At 40.0% G+C, this 21,308-nt stretch overlaps 1 protein-coding gene across 1 annotated transcript in view; it reads right to left on the minus strand.

The window, feature by feature from the left end:
• RAPGEF5 (Rap guanine nucleotide exchange factor 5) overlaps positions 1 to 21,308 on the minus strand; it is a 158,939-nt gene that overhangs the window by 71,446 nt on the left and 66,185 nt on the right. The window contains exon 9 of the mRNA XM_066318589.1: positions 20,562 to 20,687. Coding sequence (XP_066174686.1) covers positions 20,562 to 20,687 — 126 coding nt within the window. The remainder of the gene's footprint in view (positions 1 to 20,561; positions 20,688 to 21,308) is intronic.

The following is a 21,308-nucleotide window of genomic DNA, read 5'->3' on the forward strand; positions in this document are numbered from 1 at the left end:
TTCAGCTGCAGTTGTTAAATCTTTTCACAGAATAGCTAATCACGGTATACTGGCAGAAATCGATTAATGACATTAAAATGCCTCACCCAGTGACTTTGTTTTGGCTCTCAGTGACTTCTGACCAGTCTGTAAAACCATAAAACACTCTAATATTTGACAATAACCTGCCTTCAGGAAAAAGCACCCAGGCATTGTACCAAAAACTTCCTAATGGTCTCACACTATCAGTATCGCAGATGCACAATAACAACATTTGGCTCAGCACAACCTCCTCTGAATTTATCAGGTACACAAAAGGTGATAAAATGGGTACAAGCCACAACATGGGGAGAAAAAAATCAAAATCCTTTGTTGCTGAAGCCAGTTTTGAATACTGTGTCTGATAATGCACAGAACAAGCCCTTTTAGAAAAACTGTTGGTGCTGTCATCTGCATACTGAGCATCTGCAGCAAAGGCAACGTTAATAACAAGTTATCCTTGTAGAGGGGTCAAAAGGACAGTGCTGGTACGACAGAGATGACAGACAACAGGCATCAGGGAAAAGATTAATATCCCTACACAGTCATACATCAAGGAACACAATTTTTGCCTGTAATCCCAAAACTGCTGAGAGTAGGATTATTTCTGCTTTCTCTATTAGTAAGAAGAAAGAAACTGCTCATGGGAATAGGGCACTGCTAAATGCAAGTCTTTATGTGAGCTGAAGGGCTGGAGTCAGGTCCTAAAGGAAAAAAACCCTAAAACCCAGTTGCATGATGTTATCAAGCAGTGGTTCCACTACAAGCAGGGTAGGGGGTTCATTGTGCAGGCCACTGGAAAATATGAAAAAAGTTTGTGTAGTTAAAGAAAGGCAAAAGAAGTGAAATAAGAGGAACCTCATGAAGCTTATCATAGAATTGTTTATGTTGGAAAAGACCTTTAGAGGAAGTCCAACCACCAGAAGGTTCACAGTTAAAAAGAAATAAACCCTTAATATTCTTTGGAAAATAAGAGAAGCATAAAATCCATGACTGACAACAGGAACTCCTGGTGTACACATCCCTGTGGCACAGTTTGATGGTGCTGAGCTGCAGTACAACTGCAGACACACTATTTGGGTGTGCAAGAATTAAGTGTCCTAAATAGAGACCAAATTGTTCGTACCCCTGACTGGCCCCCAATTTCCTCTAAATATATTGAAGGTGAGAACACTTTAAGGATTGGGCTTTAATGAATCTCTAACACAGGAAAAAGGGCACATTTTCTAAAATAATATGAAAAAAAATACTGGTGTCACAACCACTGAAGTGATGTTATCATAACCTTAGCATTTCACAACTCTTTGTCAGTTAATGAGAAATGACTTCTCACAACAACTGAAGGCTATGCATTTCAGTTTTCCCTTTCTTGGTGCCTACACTCTTCATAGCTATTAGTGGGTAAGTTTGACAGCCTGACAGTGAGCTACCACCTTGGCAAGGACATCTGAGGAGGCCTTCTCTCTGCAACCATACAAGAGCAGAGGTTAAAAAAGAAAGGGGAAGGGAGTGAAGAGAGACAAAAGATGGGATGATGGTATTTATACTGCTATCATTCTCTCACAGCTGGCAGGACAGCATTTACTTGAAAAAATGTCAGTATATGGAAGAATTGCAGGCTTAGAGCATCTGAATTTGTAGAAAAACCTACATCACACCAGGGCAAATTAACGTGACTGCAAAACAAAAGGGGCAGATGCCAACCATCCCTTCCAGTTGCCTTGCAATTAATGTGAATCAATTGGGTGGGTATGGAGCTGTTGGAAATTTCCCAATTAAACTTTTCACTGAAAAAATATTAATTCAGTACAACTGCAACTGTGCCAGAACATGTCAGTTTGAATAGAAAGTAGTCAGCCAGGCTTCCCCCACTGCCTGCACACACGGCCCACCCCAGGCTGGCAGGGCTTCTGCATCCCCCTCACACAGGAGCTCAATGGGCCTGGAGCTCCAGGCCCTAAGGTGAGTGTCAAGAAAATTCAATTTGTATTTCTGCCCTAAGAGAGTTTTACAACTGTATTATTTTCACCAGAATCAGAACTGTTTTCCTCCCAAGAATGAAAAGTTTCCTTCAGAACAAAAATGGGCAGGGCAGGGCAGGGCAGGGCAGGGCAGGGCAGGGCAGGGCAGGGCAGGGCAGGGCAGGGAAGGGCAGGGAAGGGCAGGGAAGGGAAGGGAAGGGAAGGGAAGGGAAGGGAAGGGAAGGGAAGGGAAGGGAAGGGAAGGGAAGGGAAGGGAAGGGAAGGGAAGGGAAGGGAAGGGAAGGGAAGGGAAGGGAAGGGAAGGAAGGGAAGGGAAGGGAAGGGAAGGGAAGGGAAGGGAAGGGAAGGGAAGGGAAGGGGAGGGAAGGGGACACTAGAACAGTGTCTTCCAGTGATGGCAGTGGCAGTGGTTCAAGCCTTTGCTGCAGTGAAGAGCATGAGGGAAATGATATTAAAACTGCAGGACTTTTCAGCCAGGAAGTGTGGAGGAGTGCCAAAGCTTTAAGAAGGACTACAGATTTAACCTAGGACTGATAACACATACTACAATTTCCATATGGCTCAGGGAAAGAAAAATGGTCTGTGTAGATATCTAGAAATTATACTTGAGAATAATCCTAATATCAAATGGGTGAAATTCTAGAAATTACTGGCATTAGAGGGGAAATAGATAACAACTTGATTAACCTCTAAGAGGGCTGGAACTTGACTTCACTGGCAGCTCCCATACAGTTTTCACTCAAGAATGAGAACTGCAGAACACAGCTCACTAACATCAGCAGATTTAATTTATTAATGTAGACTAATATTCACCTTGGTAAGGACACGTTTACAAAGGCCTTACAACCTTTATAATGGAAGCAGAGATAAATAAGGTCTCCTGAAGGAATGGAAGAGAGATGGCAGTAAATATATGACACTGTCAGCCTTATATTGCTCTAATTACCAGTTCTGAACACATACAACTTATAAGTCAAACAGACAAGACCGATGATGCCTTTCTTTGTCTTTCACTCCAATTTATACTAGGTGTGTAGCAAAATATTATTTTAAAAAAGTCATTTATCCCCTTTGCTGTGTCTTAGAGAAACCTTTGTCTCTTGCCTTATGTCCATAATACCTCTCAATGCTGCCAATGCCATCACTCCAATAAAAATTAAATTAAATTAAATTTGTACTCCCATTATAAGCCATAATTCCAAACTAGGATGGTTAAAGCTTGCCTATTGCTGCTTATTTCACTTATCACTGTAAAGAATAGATCTTTTTGTTATGCTCAAGGAAGTGTTATGCTCAAGGAAGGATGCAGATAATTTTCAAAAAAGAGTACTCAGCAAAGGTCAGGAGCTGGTTCTGACCTCATAAAAGGCTTAAGAAAAAAGATTCTCTAAAACTGAAAATAGTATATAAGGCTCAAGCTTGTTCTCAAGAACTCCAGAATTAAACTCTCTCAAATGCACTGACATTTAACCACAAGTGTGAAATAGCACTGAGTAAAACCTAATGTTTAAAATCAAACCAGTTTATTTAACTTCTAGACCAATAGCAGTCATCGTAAAGTAGAATTTATATCCTGTGGTTTGGTGGTTGTTTTCAACTAAGTTAGACATAATACAGTGATTTCTTTTGAGGAAAGCATGAATCACAATGGCTACAATTTTCTTGGGTTGGGATGACAGTTCTATTTCTCTCCAAAATAGCCTGAAATCACCAGCCTTTTTACTAATGCTTTCTAATGGTTCTTTTCTTGTTAATTAATTCATGAATCTAAATCATTCAAACATAGATAAGCCACTAATTGCTCACAGACTTGATAACGGATCCTAAGTAGACAGAAATGTGTAGAGCATGCAATAAAGCTGCCAAAAAAAAAAAAAAAAAAAAAAAAAAAAAAAAAAAAAAAAAAAAAGAGGAAGAAGGAGTTAGAAGGAAAGATAAAACTCACTTCTTCCACCTAATAACAGGAGATTTGATTCTGCATTTATTATGCAGGATAAAATGCTCACTGATGTCAATAGTAACTATAGAAATGAGAAAAATCAGGCTACTTCTAGATAGAATGCTTTTTTATAATGTTACATGCACAGAAGCAAATTTAAAAATCCATTCCTTTTGTTTGTTTTGGTACAGTGTTTGTTGTCCACATTTAGCAAAAGGAAAACATAAAAGAATTACGGAGGTGGGAAAAAGCAGGTTAGCAGTCAACTCTTGTCAGCAATAATTAATTCAGAACTAGAGGTTATGACACTCAAGAAATAAAGAAATTTTATTGCAGGACTACAACAAGGAAAAAGAACACTTTCTTGCATACTTATATAAAGAAAATTCTATAAAATGATCAAATAAGTTTTCATGTACTGGAGAAAAGCAGTGTCACAAACAATACAAATTAAAGAAAAAAGTATGATATCAAATTATAAAGCAACATTTTATATTTCTTTATATTTTATGATTTTAAATAATCATATATTAATTTACTCTTATTTTGAGCCTGATGGAATCATGTACCTGCTTGTTACATGCCTACATGCTCTAAATTTATTTCAGTAGGAATGTTGGGAGTCTCCTCTCTGCTTTCCATAGATAACATAATCATGCCCAACTTTAGAAGGCAGCTAAGTTAGTTATACCAAGGGCAACCTCAACATTTATTCAAGTTATGGAATGAAAAAAGCATTGTTACCATGGCAACTAGTAAATCACATTGTATCTGCAATGAGATGCAAGGCATCTTGAGTAAACACTCATCTGCCTCCTTGTGTGACCTCCTCCGCAGGGAATGGGTCCTTTGTGGAGGAACATGTGCAGAACTGTGGCACAGTCCAGATTTCACTGTCTCTTCTTCAAGAAGTTGACAGAAGTAATCCAAAGTGTTATTTTTGCATGGGGAGATTTAACCAGATCTATCATTAGAATAGGAAGAAATACTGGAGAAAAAAGATTAAATATTGAATGTTTTTCTGGGATTTGCCTCAGTCAAGACCATGAAAGCTTACAATGACAGTGTACCTCGAACTCATGCTGTACCCCCTGCACTAGAAGACCATTCACAACAGCACTGGAAAGAGAAGCCTTGCAGCCAGCATGAAGGCTGCCAGACGTGCAGCAGCACATCGTGCTGGCGCTGGAGCTGTTACCCCTCCAGCCATCTGCTCCACCCTTCTGAGGGATGTTACCACCTCCAAAACACGGACATCTGATCTATCCTTAACCAGGCTGCTGCATGTTTTGCCAGGCTCTGATATTATCAACACCTAGCATACCAGCTCTGCCTGACAGAGCCTTCCCTTCTCCATATGGCAGGGGACAACTGTTTTCAGAACAACCCCTCAAACCATTGAGTGGTTGCTCTAGTGACAGTCCCATCCATAAATTCTCAGCCCATCCATCAGCCACGGGGCCTGTACTTTCCTGCTGCCCTTTTCTAGCTCTTTTTAAGCCAATACCATGCCTACATAAGGCTCCTTCTCCCTTCCATTATATTCACCATGAGGAGCAGCATTGATGCCAGGTTCCCAAATAATCTCCCTTGGGTCACTCCCTTCCTCCTTCCTGGAAGTGTCTCCTACTGAGCATGCTGGTGTTACCTACAGGGAGAGAGTGACACTCCATGATGCCACTTATCAGCTTCTGATATCATACTGTATGCACAGTGATTTCTTCAGGCAACAAAGCTGCAGTGAGGGCTGCAGTGAGGTTCATTGGGTTCTGATCCCATTATTTTTCTCTCATCACATCCCATTACTTTCAGACTGCACACTACAGAATACTTAGACACTGCCAACAACTATTATGCCACCCAAGAATTACTGAAACTCTCACGTATCTCTGATCCTGCCTCCCCTTCCCCCATTTCTAGTTTTGATTCCTTCCTCACCATCCTAGCTTTAAACAATTCTACAGATACATCCTTTTCATGTATGACCATGAGGTCTCATCTAACCAACTTCTTCCTCCTTGCTCAGGATAATATTTTTATGTCAAATATCTCATAAATTAACCTTCTCTCAGAAGTTCTCCCAGAAATTACTTCTTAAACCTATTTACTTTGTCATTGCAAAGTTCTTCCTTCCCAAGTGGTTGGCCATTTGCTATTTGACCTGAACTTTGATAGATAAGGAGATGCTGTGGGTGAAGAAGACACACAGTCTGGATTTCACCATCTATCACAGAGCATTTGAGTAACAGAAAGACAAAATGAGATGTATGAACAGATGACCAGGTCTTAACTCCCTAATAGAACCCTGTGGAGAGGGTTATAATATCCAAGTACTCCAGGGAAATAACTAATGATCCTTTCTTCAGTGCAGTCATGTTTCAAGAAGCAATTGTATGAGTTACTAAGTGCTTGAGACTGCCTCAGTAATTGCAATGATTTATTTTATGCATCATCACAACTACAGCACTAGGTCAGGAGGACATGTGCCTTATGGATGCCTTGAATTTTAACACAGCACTGGAGGCAATCAAAAACACAGAGACCACCGTGGAGGGGCAAGGGGGTAGGGGAAAGACAAAGTCTTTAAAATCCTATCTAAAACATTTGGTTTCTGTTAAATTTTTGATAAAATAATTATATTTTCAGATGACCCTAAGCAGAAGTTGCTTACATTTTCTTCTGCTCCCCTAAAAAGCAAGTGATCACAATCTAATGTTCTTAAAATATGTTCGACTTTTTTTTCCACTGTAAATAATGAATGTGCAGTTTTCCATGTAATTACCCACTCAGTAAATACAAAGAATGAAAACATAAGCCTCTTGTCTCTGTCTTACACCTCTTTTTATTCCAGACAAAACAGTCCCTGTGCAAAGCATGTTGCTTCACCTACCCTTCATCTGTACTGGTGCATTGGCTGCCTGCTGGCAACCAGCAAAGAGACTTGGGATGAGACTTGGGCTCAGGAGCATTTACGTGACATGAGAAGTATGATCTCTACACATAGCTACTCGCCCCACCTGCCAAAACGGGGCTGCACCAAGGATATTTTGTGAGGTCACTCATCCACGGTGCAGGAGGCTGTGTTTGTGCAGCTCCAGAAGGGATTTGTTAGCACCTTCCTGGGTACTCCCATCCTCCCGACATTACCTTTCTACAGTCATTTTTCCTTTTAGCTATGTAAGGCTTCACTGGCACAAAAGGACATTTCTAGGATAATGATAAGTTAAAGTGCTGTCATCACCGAAACTTTCAGGCTATTTGAAGATCTTGAAGACAATTTCTCTCCACCCCCATAAACTTCAAACCATTCCCCTATGATAACTCAAGAAAAAGCACTGCTAACCTTCAGCACTGTTTTTCCAATTACTGTGTTTCAAGGTTAGCAGTGTAAAAACACTAAAGCAACCCAGTTCTCAAGGTCAAAATAAAAAATGCAGCAATGATATTCCACAGTAACTTTGATTCATTTGATATTCAGGACACATTCTTTCTGAATATCAAATCACAAAATCATTGCCAATTCATCAGATTTTAAGCTTTAGCTTATTAAACATTAGACTATGCTAAAAATAAAACGCAGGTTCTCATTTATCTTATGAAAATGCTTCTGTACAGCATGATCTAAGTCTCTAATTATCTATATCTCTATATTATCTCAATTGTTATTTCAATATAAGCAAATTCATAACAATGCATTTTAATGGACAATATTCATATACTAAAAAGTGGTAAAGCATTAGAATCAAAAAGTTGAATGTCAAGATGCTAAAAATGAAAATGTTTCTCTACATTGTGTCTGCCAGGAAGCAAGAGCTCACACGACATTTGGCAGTGATTTCTCATGATGAAGCAACTCTTTGGTGCTTTCATTTCCATAAAAGCTCTAGTCTATTTAGAGGTAGCTCCCAGCTCCTTGCCCTTAACAAGGCAATACAGATAAAGTTCATTAAATATATTATCTAAGGTAGGAAAGTGAAGAAGTTTTGCTGGAGCAAGCACTTAACCTGTGCATGGGAGGGAAAAAAAAAGTAAAATATTGGAACAAATTACTTCTTACAAAAGCAAAGGTGATATGGACATATTTGTATTGCATGTTCTGCTGCGTTCACAAAATTGCCCAAATGAAGAATCTCTGGATGTGATATATTATTAGATCTTGATCAATAGGATTTTTTTTTTCCAAGCAGGCTGGGCATCCAACTATTTGACGCAGATCTTTTCCACACACGAGAGCACTGAAATTCCGGAAACTGCAGCATTAATGAATTATAAGGAAGATTGCAATGCCTATTATTTTAGAGCTAATTTTGACAAGATAATGGTCGAGCAACTTTTGCAGCTTTTTGATACTTCTGCTGGAATGCTGAATTTTCTTCTTACAGCAGGTAAGATGTGAATTTCAACCATACTTAAATGAGTAAATTGCTATTTGTTTTACTGTTTTTATTCTTAGGACATCCTTAGTACATATTGAACATCACACAGAAGAAAAACTTACAGCATTTTAAAACAACAGTTATTGCATGATTTGCTGTATAGCTTTTGTCTAATGCAAATATTTACTATTTACCTGTCACTGCAATGAAAACAGTATGTGTCAATTGATTAACCAGTAAAAATATTAGACAGAACTGGAGAGCATTGCTACAGCAGCTGCAAAGGAAAGTGGTGTGGTGAAATTGTAGCCTTTTTGCCTACATAGTACAAAACCAAGTTTTGCTCCAGGGAAGAGACAGTCATAACTGCACATACACATATGTGTGTCTATGTGACAGCTGAGGGTGGGAGAGTGAGAACAGAAGAGTTACAGGGAGCATACGGGCACCCAGTGCAAGAGCAGAGCAGCTCTGCTCTGCGGGTGGCTGCAGATCCCACACAAATCAGCACATGTACCCACAGCTCTGTTGGAAAATTGGAACACATTCCCCCGGCTCCTGCATACATTCCTACAAAGAAGTGTCTAAAATGAAGTAAGAAAGGCAGATCTTTAGGGGTCCTTGGAAATGAAAGCTATAGCTGGCATGGTGAAAAAAATAATTTATAGGGGCTATTTTTAAGAAAGTACTGGATTTGAGTATCCCACGTTAAAAATCTGCCACCTGAAGCAAGTTTCAGGTGGTTCAGGTGTTCACACTTAGAAAGGGTATCTGCTTCAACCTATCTATAATATCACTCAGCCACCCAGTGCACCCCAACTACTCTAACATCCCTTCTGATGACCAAGACTCAGATTTTAATCTGAAGAACTGAAAAAGAGGTTGAAACTTTTCAGAATCTGCTAGATAAAAACCTGATGCAATCTGAAAAGAGGAAGAAGAGGAGAGGACTGTCAGAACAGATGGGTCACCAGGAGAAAGCAGCTTCTTTATGTTAACAACTGAAAGTGTGCATTTAAATGTCTGGTTCATTCTACAGTGTGAAAAAGGGTTCCATAAGATGTCTCACTCATAAGTAAAAGATTATCTTTGCTTTTAGGAATGCATGCAGTTTGTTAATGAATAAATATGCACAGCACATGCACACATAGGCAGGTGTGTCTACAGAAGGAGAACTGGGGAACCATGAGACAACTGGGGAGCCATGAGCACTGCAAATTCCTTGGTGGAGAAGGATTCTGCCATTTCCTTGGTGAAATCCTGAGAAAGGCCCCAGATCCAGGAGGCCATCACCTGCAATCTGCAGGATTTGATGGCTTCCCAGTGCGGCATCAGGCACTGCCCAAACTCTGTTGGAAAAATCTTGCGATGCCAACGATAAAGCAGGTAGGAATTTAATTTACTTCTGTCTCTGTGGGAAATAGGAGTAAAGAATTCACTGCAAATAGAGTTCTGCATTGAAACCACATGCTTCTTTTATATAAGTTTATCAAAATCCAAGAAACCAAAAAGAAATCAATATGGCCCAATGATTAGCTCAGTACATGTACTGTACAGAGACTGAGATTATTTAGAGAGACTGAATTAATGTGTGGATTCCACTAAAAAGATTCAGGTTTCTCACCTGATGAGACAAAGCCAGAGTGTCAGTAGACTTCCAGCTATTTGCCATTCACACAAGGAAGCCCAGGCCTGAATGTATCTGTTTTTTTTAGCTAGGCTTTGCGTATGAGAACTGAAATTCTGGCTACTTCAGTCAGCTCTGATTAGTGTCTTCTCTGACCCTGACCACATCCATCTCTATTAACTTGCTAAATATGGCCAAACAGCATATATTACAAACAGTTAGTTGATTAAACAGTTGTATTTGTATCCACAGATGACTTTTAAACATTCCTGTGGTGAATAATCCCCTACTTGCAATATAAAAGCATTTTGTAAAAAGGCCTAAACTGATGCTGTATTCACTGAACAAATATTATTAGTACCTCTGAAAACAGGAAAGACACTGTGATATTGCAACCAAACCAAAAAGGTGATGCACATTTGCATTGTGCTTGTCTCCTACTCTGGCAAAAAGAGCAAGCTTGTCTTTGTTCCTCCCAGTACCAGACTAGGTTGGAATGCTGCTCCTGATACAACACACAGGTCTACTCCCTTCACCTCTCAGGGAAAATGGAGATGAAATGAGGGCTGGTGCTCTCAGTACAGCCACTCCAAGTGAGAAAGCAGCATCAGCCAGGCTGGCAGGGGACAGGGCTGATGCACAGTAGCCAACAAAGGCATGTGAGCTCTAGGCCCTTCCCTTGATCAAACAGGGCTGTGTAGCTCAGCGTCACCCCCTGTTCAGGGCTTACACTTGTTCAGAGCCTGGAAATCCATCTAAGATTTGATCTTCAGCAAGCTGTTAAAGGAATTACCAGCTACTATTCATGCTCTTCCTGAGTTAGGTCATCCTATTATTTTCCCAGTCATCAAAAGAGGCTGAAGTACTTTTTCCTGAAACTGCTGCCGCTCCCACACGTCAGAGCCTTCCCCGCTCGGATGCTGGCGTTCCAGGCAGTGACAAAAAGAGCTGGGAACTGCCTGCCACATGCTATCAGAAAATATATTTGAGGAAGGCTGCAAGGTCATTGCTAATTTCAAACCCTGTTTCATGTTTCCACATGAAACACCTAATTAAAACTTTTCACTGGGTAGTTAAAATGAAATCCGTGCATATGCACTTGAGACCTCATTTTCATGTGCTGTGAATTGGAATACAGGAGGTGCTGCACACAGCGGTAGGAACACTAATCGAGGAAGGAGAGGGGAATACCTGCTTTGATTTAGAGAGAGAAAGTCAGCAAAAATACCACTAATCGCCTGGGTTTTCATTCCTTTGCTCTTTGAGCTGCCACACAGAACCAAGATAAATGGATGCAAGCGGTACCAAATCAGCGTTCTCCACAGGTGGCCGTGTGTCAAGCACATCTTGCAAAATGCCACCACCTTCCACAGCAATGGTGTGACAAAAGCTTTTGACTCTACAGGCTATATCCTGCTCTCACCAAAAATATCTATTAACATCTGCAGGGGCTGAATTAAACTTTAAAATGCAGGCATAGTGAGTGATGGAATGGCCGTGGGAAAAGGACAGGTTTGGGGGGGGGATTTTAGGGAGGTTTCATGATTAAAATAAATAAATACTGGGGAGAAAAAAGGAGCCTCCAAAAAATACAAAGTCAAAGCGTCCTTACATTCCTGCTGTGTATGTGGCTTCAACAAAGAAGACAGAGACAGCCACTTTACAGCTGCCACTTTTCCAAAAAGTCCTCAGAGCAGATAGCCTGACTCTGGTCCAGGAGAGACAGATGAACATAGGGAAAAGGCTGTCTCCACACTGGCATGCTCCAGGTGGTCTCGGAGCATGCCTGCAGGAACAGAGGCCAAGAAATGCTGTCAGCATTTGTTCCAGTGAGGTCCTGACACAGGCCTCATTGACTCCAGAGTATCCTGCCACTGGAATCACACTGACTTTAGCATAGACTCCAGATCTTACTACAGAATTTGCTCCAATGTAGTTTCTATTCAAAACAAAGCGAAGTTTGACATGAAGAAATGTGTTCACTTGTTTAATGACACTCAACAGGTATCTTCTGTGTAACTGGCCCAAATCTTCACTTCAGTGAAATGGAATGTTCTTCCTGAACTTATTCAGGAGGATAGGAAGAAAAAGAAAGAGAAAAAATGGATACCTGAAGCACTGAATCCTTTTTACATGACTCTGGTCTCTGGGCAGACTACCAAATCTCAGACAACTTCCAAAGAGGAAGATGTGGTAGACAGCCATCGGTTTCTAGATTATCAAAAAGTTTTCCAGTTATCTTGGGTATTTCTTTTCATTCAGGACTAGACTATGAGCAAAACCAAGATGTCCTTGATTGGTTTAAATTCCAACAGAAAAGTCTGGTAAAACGGTGATTTACTTAAAAATTCTTTCACCACTGAAAGGTGAAAGACAAAATTACTACTCCTGAAATTCAGAGACTGCTTAAAATTTCTGACCTAAGTTTGCATGGTACATATTCAAAGCATTATCAACTTCTCTTTTTTATCTTCTTGAATTTAGGTAACAAATTCCCTAACTTAACAGAGAGATCCAGCCACCTTTGTTATTCAGAGTTCCCAGAAAAAGGGTAGAAGTAACTGTATAGAAGTAGATGGCAGGATATATCCACTATATTATCTGCATAACTGGGAATTTATTGATGTCATAAATCAGGAAAATAGAGGAAAGAACATTCAGAATGTCATCAAATGTATTTATCACACAGAGAGAGGGACATTAAATGACAGAAAACAAAAGAGCAAATGCTTTGAACTAATAAACTGGTAATTTCTACTTCTCCAAAGGGAGAATATGACAAGATTAATTCTATGTAAGCCTTTGGACAGTCTAGAAACATAAGCAGGCTAGTGATTCAAAATCTAGAGAGAAACACAGAAGCAGGGGACAGTGACAACCTGCAGATTGCAGGTCTCAGAGAGTTTCTCTGCTTCTTCATGTGGATAAATGGAGCAAGGACAGGACCAAGGGACCATGCTTTCAGTCTTGATACCACCAGAACTGTGTAGTCCTGCTGCCCATGAGAAACAACACTCCTGTTCTCTCCCTGCTCCTGGATGTTGACCCCCATGCATCACTCACCCCCTTCCATGTGCATGTGTGACTTCATGAAGGTACTTGGTGAAACACAGGATCTAGATTAAAATACTGCCGACCAAAAAAATGCATGGACATTTCATTTGACCCAGTCCAGTCTCTGGATTGGGTAAGTCAGAAGGCTTTGGGGAATTAAGGAGGATGGCTGTGTTTCAGCAGGAGCAACAGATTAGCTCTCCCCAGCACAGGTCATCCCTGACACCATATCTCAATCTCACACCCTATCCATGTCCCTGTAACGTGAAGGGAACCAAGCCAGTTGGAAAATAACCCCACAAGGAAGGTGTATTCATTGTATATTTTAGCTTCATTATTCCCTGTGTTGCTTCACAAGCAGCACTGCATGGGCCAGCGCAGGGCTGGGGACAAACATTTGGGGCAGCACAGCCCCTGAAGCTATGCCCAAGGACCCAGAGGCTGTGTAGAGACTGCAAATGTTTGGTCTCACCTTAGCTATGCTCAGGATTTGGAAAAAAGTTCCCCCTGGCTGTCAACATTTCAACCCACTTCCAGCTTCCTTGGGATCCTTGAACCACATCTCAAGGATCCCAAAGCAATTCCTAAACATTCATTAACCACTGCAAGTTTTATGGCACCCCTTCAAGGTCCCACATGTTTAAGACCTCCTTTTATACCTGGGTAAACAAAGGTGCAGAAAAGCGATGAGATTTGAAGAAGGTTATTTATTAAAGAACCAGCAGAGTCAAAAATAAAAATTCAAAGTTCTGGCTCCCGAGTTTTATTCTGCTAAATACCATTTGCCCTTTTTACCCCTTTCAGCACAGGACCTAGGTTATTGTTCCACACAAGAATGAGTCACCATTCCACTCTAAAGAAAGCCCCACATGCAAAATGTGTATGTGGAATTTCCTCCCATACAAAGTAGTACAATGTTACAGAATAAATCAAAGAGGAGAAAATTAGGCTTTCTTCTCTTTTAAGCACTAGGATGATAATCTGGAGGAAAGAAAGTATTGTGGGAATATGTAACTTGACTTAAAGGAAATTAGTGAGGTTTCTATTCTATATATTTCTATACTATGCTCACAACATATCATGGGAGCACAAGCATGACTCAAGTGCTTTTTTTTATGAGGAAAAGGATTACATAATTTCACCACTCTTTTGTACTCTTAGCATGAGGATGTTCTCCTCCAAAACCTTGGCCACAATAAATAGACTCAACAAAAGTCTATCTTAAAAGATAAGACCTCTTAAAAGTCCTCTTAAAAGTACATAATAAATAAAAATAATTCTTTTAATATTTTTAAAGTGCTGCCAAAGACTGAAACAAGCATGCAGATGATCCCAGTCCTACATCTGAACAGGAAGATCCTTATCTCTGGCAAACTTTTTCCATTTCAAATAGATGCCTGTGCCTGTTCTATACCGGGGAAAAAAAAAAAAAAAAAAAAAAAAAAAAAAAAAAAAAAAAAAAAAAAGCCTAGGACCTGTAGAAGCCTTTTCTTCTCAGATCTCAGAAGATAAAGAGATAAAGAAGCTGGCTTGTGAAGAACAGGTGATCACCTGGGGCTATGCATTCATTCCAGCAGATGAAAAATTGAGCATCTGGAATAGGACATTCTCTCCAGAACATGACAGAACTAGATTCCACTCCCTCTTTCTCCTGATCCAGACCAGGGACTTGAACTTCAGGTTACCTCCAGAGCAAACATGTACCTAACTCTTAATTACTTATTCTTACTCAACAAGGAGGCATATACTGACAATCTCATTGATAGATTCATTTTTTCTTGGCTTGTAATTGACGACTAAATCAAAATTGCAAACTATCATCGTACCCTGGTACAGCTCTCTCTGCTAGTGCTGGCAGGTTCAAGAGGTATAAAGAGAAACAGCAAACTCTTGTGCTGGCATGCCAAGTCTATTCTGTTTAAATTACTTTAGACATCTATACCACCTCATAGCTACTCATGCCATGAAAGTTTTTGCAAAACTGTGTTATAGTTGTTACGACCACTTGACCCACAGCTCTGCAAGAGCTGCAGAGCAGCTTCCAAGAGTCAAAAGCAGAAAACCTGTCCCCAAGCTACCCAATAGATCTGTCCCAAACAGAGCAGACACAACAAAAGTGAGGATGTTTTTAAAAAGTAATGCACAGATTTTGGTCACTGACTGTATTCAGACATCATTTGATGTCAATGTTTTAAAGAATATTTTTCCATCGGAGCCCTGGTTACTGACCATCAATCCAACAGTACACCAGCACAATGCCACAGCTTTGTCAAACTAACAAAAACTGCAGCTCTGGACACGTCCTGACTTTCATTCTTGTCTCCTTGCAGGTGTCCAGCTGGGCACCCTAAAAATACCCCTGGTGTGTCATGGCTGGAATTTCCTTAAGAAATTCCTCGGTCATGAGTAATCCATACAACCCAAGGCTCTAAATCGTTAATCTTCTGTTGTAAGCCTTTTAACAGCTCCAGCTCAACCACTGACCTGCTTCAATGAGCAAATCATCTGTCTTCCTAATGAGACCACAGATTACAAAAGTTAGTACCCAGCAAATTAACAGGACTGTTCTTCAGTATCTGTTGTCCTTCTGAAAACATACCTGCCTCATATAATATAGCTCTTTCATCTTAAATTAAGTCACAGAATCAATACGCTCAAGCTGTAGGTACTTGTATTCTTTTAAACAGTACATAATTTTAACTAATATATAGATTAATCTGTAAAGGGATTACAGGGTGGATTTAGGGAATGTTCCCCTTCCTGCTGATGCAGGGAAGTACTGGAAGAGCCTCCTTTGAACATTACTGCCAGCTTGTGAACATCTTACTCAGGTCATCTGACTATGAAAATGATACTATAATCCAAAGAATAGTCTCTCCATTTGCTGAGGTGAAAAGCCCTTTTACAATTTTACTTACAACAATGACACTATAACCAGACATGGTTTTCTTAATTAGTGCAACACTTCATTGAAATAGTAACTGGAAATACTGTACAACACATTTTCATATCTATTGTAAAGGCATTATCTGAGTTATAGTTGACTAAAAGGAATTTCAAAAATTATGGTTAAGTACAAATATGTCTTGAATGCATCCCGAATATATGCTGGAGGGGGAAAAAAAAGCTATGATAAATGACTTCAAATGGCTTTACATGCACAGCTTGCTTTCTATATTATAATTAATGCTAATAATAAGTGAACCTCTCCAAAAAGCAGGCTTGCTCTATAGCTGAATATTTCAATACAGATTTTTCATCTATTTTCTGTCAAAGCAATTTTTTAAGGAAATGAAATATTAAAATTACATAAAATTACATAAAAATACAAATATCACATTTCCCTAGGCTTATGAGTATGATTTGCATGTAATGATGAAATTAGAACAGTAAGCTTGCATAGTTTTTTTACGTTACCCCACAATTGATATGAAAATAATTTCTGTGTGTTTTAGACAATAATTTCATTTTATTTATTTATCTATCAATACATTGTAGGAATGAAAAAGCACAGAGAAGAAGCTTAACTGCCTATTTAGAAGCTTATTTAGTTCTATTTACTTTCTACTCATTAGCAAGGCTGAAGTTTTAGGAAACCTAACACATACCCATAGGTTCAATGCCTTCATTAAGCACCCTATTCTAACAAATTAGGAAGTGGAGGCAGGGGAAAAAAATCACTGTTAGTTTTTGTTTTCCTCTACAAGTCTGTGAACACTATTATGGTAAGAGCACTTTGCAAACACTATATTTACCAGAGAAGAAGTTGGCACTGTGTGCTACCAAGGAATACCAGTTCCAATATAACAATGCAATCTGGTCACTGTCAGCTTCTAGTGACAAATTCAGTTAAGCAGCTCACATATAACAGAAACTGAGCACAGAACTTTATAAATTATGTCAGTTTTTCAAAGCTCTTTTTTTGCATTCAGACCATAAATGTGAAAAGATAGCATATCAAAAAACTTGGAAAAAAAAAAAAAAAAAAAAAAAAAGCAGTATGGACTTTCTGATTTCCTACAAGTCATCTCATAGATATATATACCCCAATTTTACACCCTCCAGAACACAGCCAGACTAAAGGAATCCCTTCTCCCACCCACTAGTTCTAAACCAAGTTTTCTTCCAGTGAGCCAGCCAGCTGTGACATAGATTCTCTCTTCCAGACCATCTGCTTTTTCTGAGAAAAAAAAAAAATTATTTTGTCTCCTGAACTAACCACCCAAACCAATCCATGCTTCACCTGTTCATTGTGGACCACGAAACTCCAACATCACACCTCAAAGAGCACTTTTAGGTACTTTATCTGCCAAAAAAAACTCTTGTGCATCCACATGTCATCTATCTTCTTTAAGTGAGCCATTAACTTCTCTCCTCAAAACTCAGATGAAGATTGTGACTATTTATTTGAATGACAGGAGAGTTTACCAGTCCTCCTAGTCAACCAGTCCAGCTCCCTATCACACTCCACACCTCAGTCACTGTACAGGAAAGAGTTACTGGGGTAAAAAAATGAGTACCAAATTCTTCAGTTAGGGTGAGAACCCTTTCTTCTTCACAGAAAAATACAAGAATCATCAAAGCTCAATTATAATACATTTATATTTGCTATTAATGCTGGAAACCCATGTGTGGGTGCACTAATCTGAAGAGACCTGCTTTAGAACCACAGTGGGTATAACACCAGGGGAGCCACAACTCCATTTCCCATCACATGCCTGGGACACAGTACATGGAGAGAGGAATTTTCCATATGCACAATTCTAACTCCATGTTTGAGTTGAGGTTTTGAGGGTTTTTACATATTCCTAGAGGAGAACAAACCAGAGGAGAACTCTGCTTCAGGCAGAATTTCCCACTGGCCATCCCGGAAAGGGCAGTTTAACTTCCAGGCAGGTTATAAAGCCCCCAGCTTTTAACAGTGACACTGGCCTAGGCTGACAGAAACACACAGCCCTGCAAGCCAGCAGCATTTCTGCTTTGAGCTGGGCTGCCAGGAGGCCAGCCTGGATAGCAGGCTCTCTGAGGGCAGAGAGAACAGTCTGGCAGGGTGTTCAGGCCTCTCATTTTCAGACTGCATGCCATTCCTTTGAGGAAGGCAGATCATCCAAGAAAGCCCAGTTTGAGCTCCCCAGGAGGGAAAGCTGGTGAAAGCTTTAGTGCAGGGATACTTGCTGAGAAATGAGGGTCCTGTGGAAAATGCACAGAGCATCTCCATTTTATTCCTGCACCAAGTGTCCATCACCCTGTGTTACAAAGAAAGTAGTGTAGAATAAGCTATGTTTTTAAAAACTAAAAAAAAAAGAAAGATGGGCATGTTACACATAATAAGGACACCACACCCTGAACATGTTCCTCTCACATTTACAGAGAACCCAAGGGACAGGAGAGTAAGCCAACGCCAATGAATCTGCCATCACTTTAGCAGCAGGATGAGATGGGAAGGTCTGAAATCATGGATCCAAGCAGTATTCACTACAATTTACTCACTACAATTCTGCCTGCTGCTTTTCTCCTTGGAGAAGAGGGAGGATATCTGCCTGGAGCAGTGAACCCTGCCCAGCCAGTCAAATCCTGTCACCTGCACGTGCACCGGATCAGCTCTCAGACCACACGGGAGGAAGGGAGGGAGAGGAAGGGATGGAAGCTCACAGCTTCCTGAACATATGCAACTCACTGCCCTGCCATGGCAAAGTGTGCATTTTTCCCAGTGAAAGTCAGTTACCTGAGTCAGCTAAACTGAGAAGCTACAAGAAACCTTGCCCACATTCAGGGTGCCTTCTGGTGACAATTCCTAATGAAGTCAGTTGGGGGCTTACCAGACACACCCACGATGAGAGCTGTAGGTCTCTCTTATATCTGGGCATGGGCTGCCTGGGCCTCCCCTACAACACCCAGCAAAGTGCAGAACAGGGGAAAGAAGCACACCATGATTGATTATTATTAGCACTAGCTGTAAGACAGTCCCCACCCAGAAATTAAGGGCATATGAGGAATGACCTGGACTTCTGCAGTCTCTCAGGAGACATTTCTCTTTGCTGTCACCTCTAAAAGTATGTCCTAAAGGTCTAAAGGCATATCCTTGTCGGAGAGCAGTAATTGCTGTGTTATTCTGCTCAGGATGAGTATGAGCAAATTGCTTGAGCTCCGGCTAAACTGAAGTCACTCATCTCCTAAATAGCAGCAATTGCTAAGTACCATACTTTTCAAAAGGAGAAGAAAAGCTGAGTGCTGCTTTCCTTTCCATTTTTGGAACTGTACTGTAATCTGTGCAGCTACAGAGCTGCAGCTGACTCCACAGCACCCTTTGCAATGACCAGAGTAGCAGCAAAAAATATCCACTGAATTTTTTGAGTATCAGTCCCAACATTCCCCTCTCATCTATGCTCACATATCTGTAATCATGTTTCCAAATCCTGAAACACAATAGAAATCTTCTTTGGTTTAAAATCCTCTTTGCTTAAACACCTAAAACTTTTAATTGGGTTTTGTGGATACAATTCAGAGATATATAGAAATTCTCCCAGATATCCATTGCTAGTGGGTCAGCTGAGAAACAATTTAATCTTGGGGAATTAGCCTGACTAATTGCCCTCCTCCCTTCTGCACACCTACTGATACAATTACATATCTAGCTACACCAGACCAGACCCTCTACACTGCCAAACAGAACAGTATGAAACTCTGAAAAAAACACTTCATCATTCTCTTTTCCTTTGTACATCCTTATTTCAGTAGGAAAGAACTTGCAGATGAGCTGAAAAGTATTTATTTTCTAAAGCACATATCTTTTTTCTACTGTCCAGTGAGCAGAAAATGGAATAAATTACATATACATAATGACAAGAGACATGAGGACTAGGTGGGATTTTTGTTGTTTCTCGCAGTTATTATCCTCTGCACCTTTAGATGAATATGCAATCAGAATAAAAATCTTTACTAGGAGAACAAAATTAGGAGACATTGTCCTATAAGCAGAGCAGTCAAGTTTCACTGTATTTTCAATCTAGTTATTAACATCTGAATAAGTGCTTTCAGAAGCGTTAAACAGAATGCTGTTTTCTTCTGTGTAACTTTTAATTGAAAACAAAATTTAAAAGAAAAAAGACACAAACAGATGAATTCTCTATCCAGACTGTCCTTTTTAATTCATGTTGAAAAGTTTCAGCCAATACTTGCATCCAAATATGCCCAGAGTGAAGTAATTTTAAAATAATTTAGAGTAAGTACTTTAAACACTCATATGCCTTATACATTATTTAAATACACCGTAAACCCCAACAATTTGGTAAAAAGCACCGTGAAATCATCTGCTATATCCTCTGTGTATAAGATATTAATATCAGCATCTGACAGTTAATGACAACATAATAATTTAAATGTGTTGACAATTATTGACCTGAACACACTTTAGAGAAATGTAAATGCCAGAGGAGAGCAGCTATAGCTCCATGACTAATGCGTGCCCTGGATTCTGACCATCAGCTTTGCTATTTCAGTTTTGTGACCTAAATCTCCCTCCCCTACCCGAAAGAAACAAAAAACCCAAATAAGAGATGTCTTACTTGTTCTGCTTTCTCCAGTGCTTTTCTATCCGCCTGCAAAAACTGGCAGTTCTCTCTCGCCAGCTTTTGGACCAGCTCAAGGCGTCCGATGTCATCTCTTCCCTGAAGCTTGCATAAAACTCCTGCCTTAAGGGTGGGAGAAAGAGCAAACAGATACTTAAATCCACAATCCCAGGACATGACACCGCCTCGAATTTCAACCTTAAAAGAAATGCATCTGTTTTCTCATATTTGCAGTACTTCGGTGCCACTTGCTGAGCACAAACAAGTCACTGCTTCCCGAGAAACAACTGGAGAGGAACAGAGGCACATCTGAATCTCCAAATGCATCTACTCTGGAGGGAAGAAGGCAGGGCTAACTAAATCAACCGCTCCTCTGAGTGCAACTATCAGATATGCTGTGTTTTATTTGTTCCTGTCAGCCTGTTTCCTGTTACATAAGAGAACAAGAGCAAGAGGTTAAAAACTCATGGGAAAGTTAGCCAGGAACAGCCCTGGAAAAAGAATGAAGTGCAACACAAGGCACTCCTAAAAATAACAGGCTACAACTCCCTCTGCTCCCGCTCCAACCATTTTTCACATATGCAAGACTCAAGAGTTAAAAGACAGTTGTGCCACATTTATTTATTCTGTAAATAACAAATCTGTATCTTTTGATTTTGTTTAGGAAAAGAAATTATATTTGCTTTAAAAGCTATGTTAGAACTATTTTTTGGCTAAATCTCACAGTTATTGAAGCTATACTGA

The sequence above is a fragment of the Sylvia atricapilla genome, chromosome 1, assembly GCF_009819655.1.
Source record: "Sylvia atricapilla isolate bSylAtr1 chromosome 1, bSylAtr1.pri, whole genome shotgun sequence".
NCBI lineage: Eukaryota > Metazoa > Chordata > Aves > Passeriformes > Sylviidae > Sylvia > Sylvia atricapilla.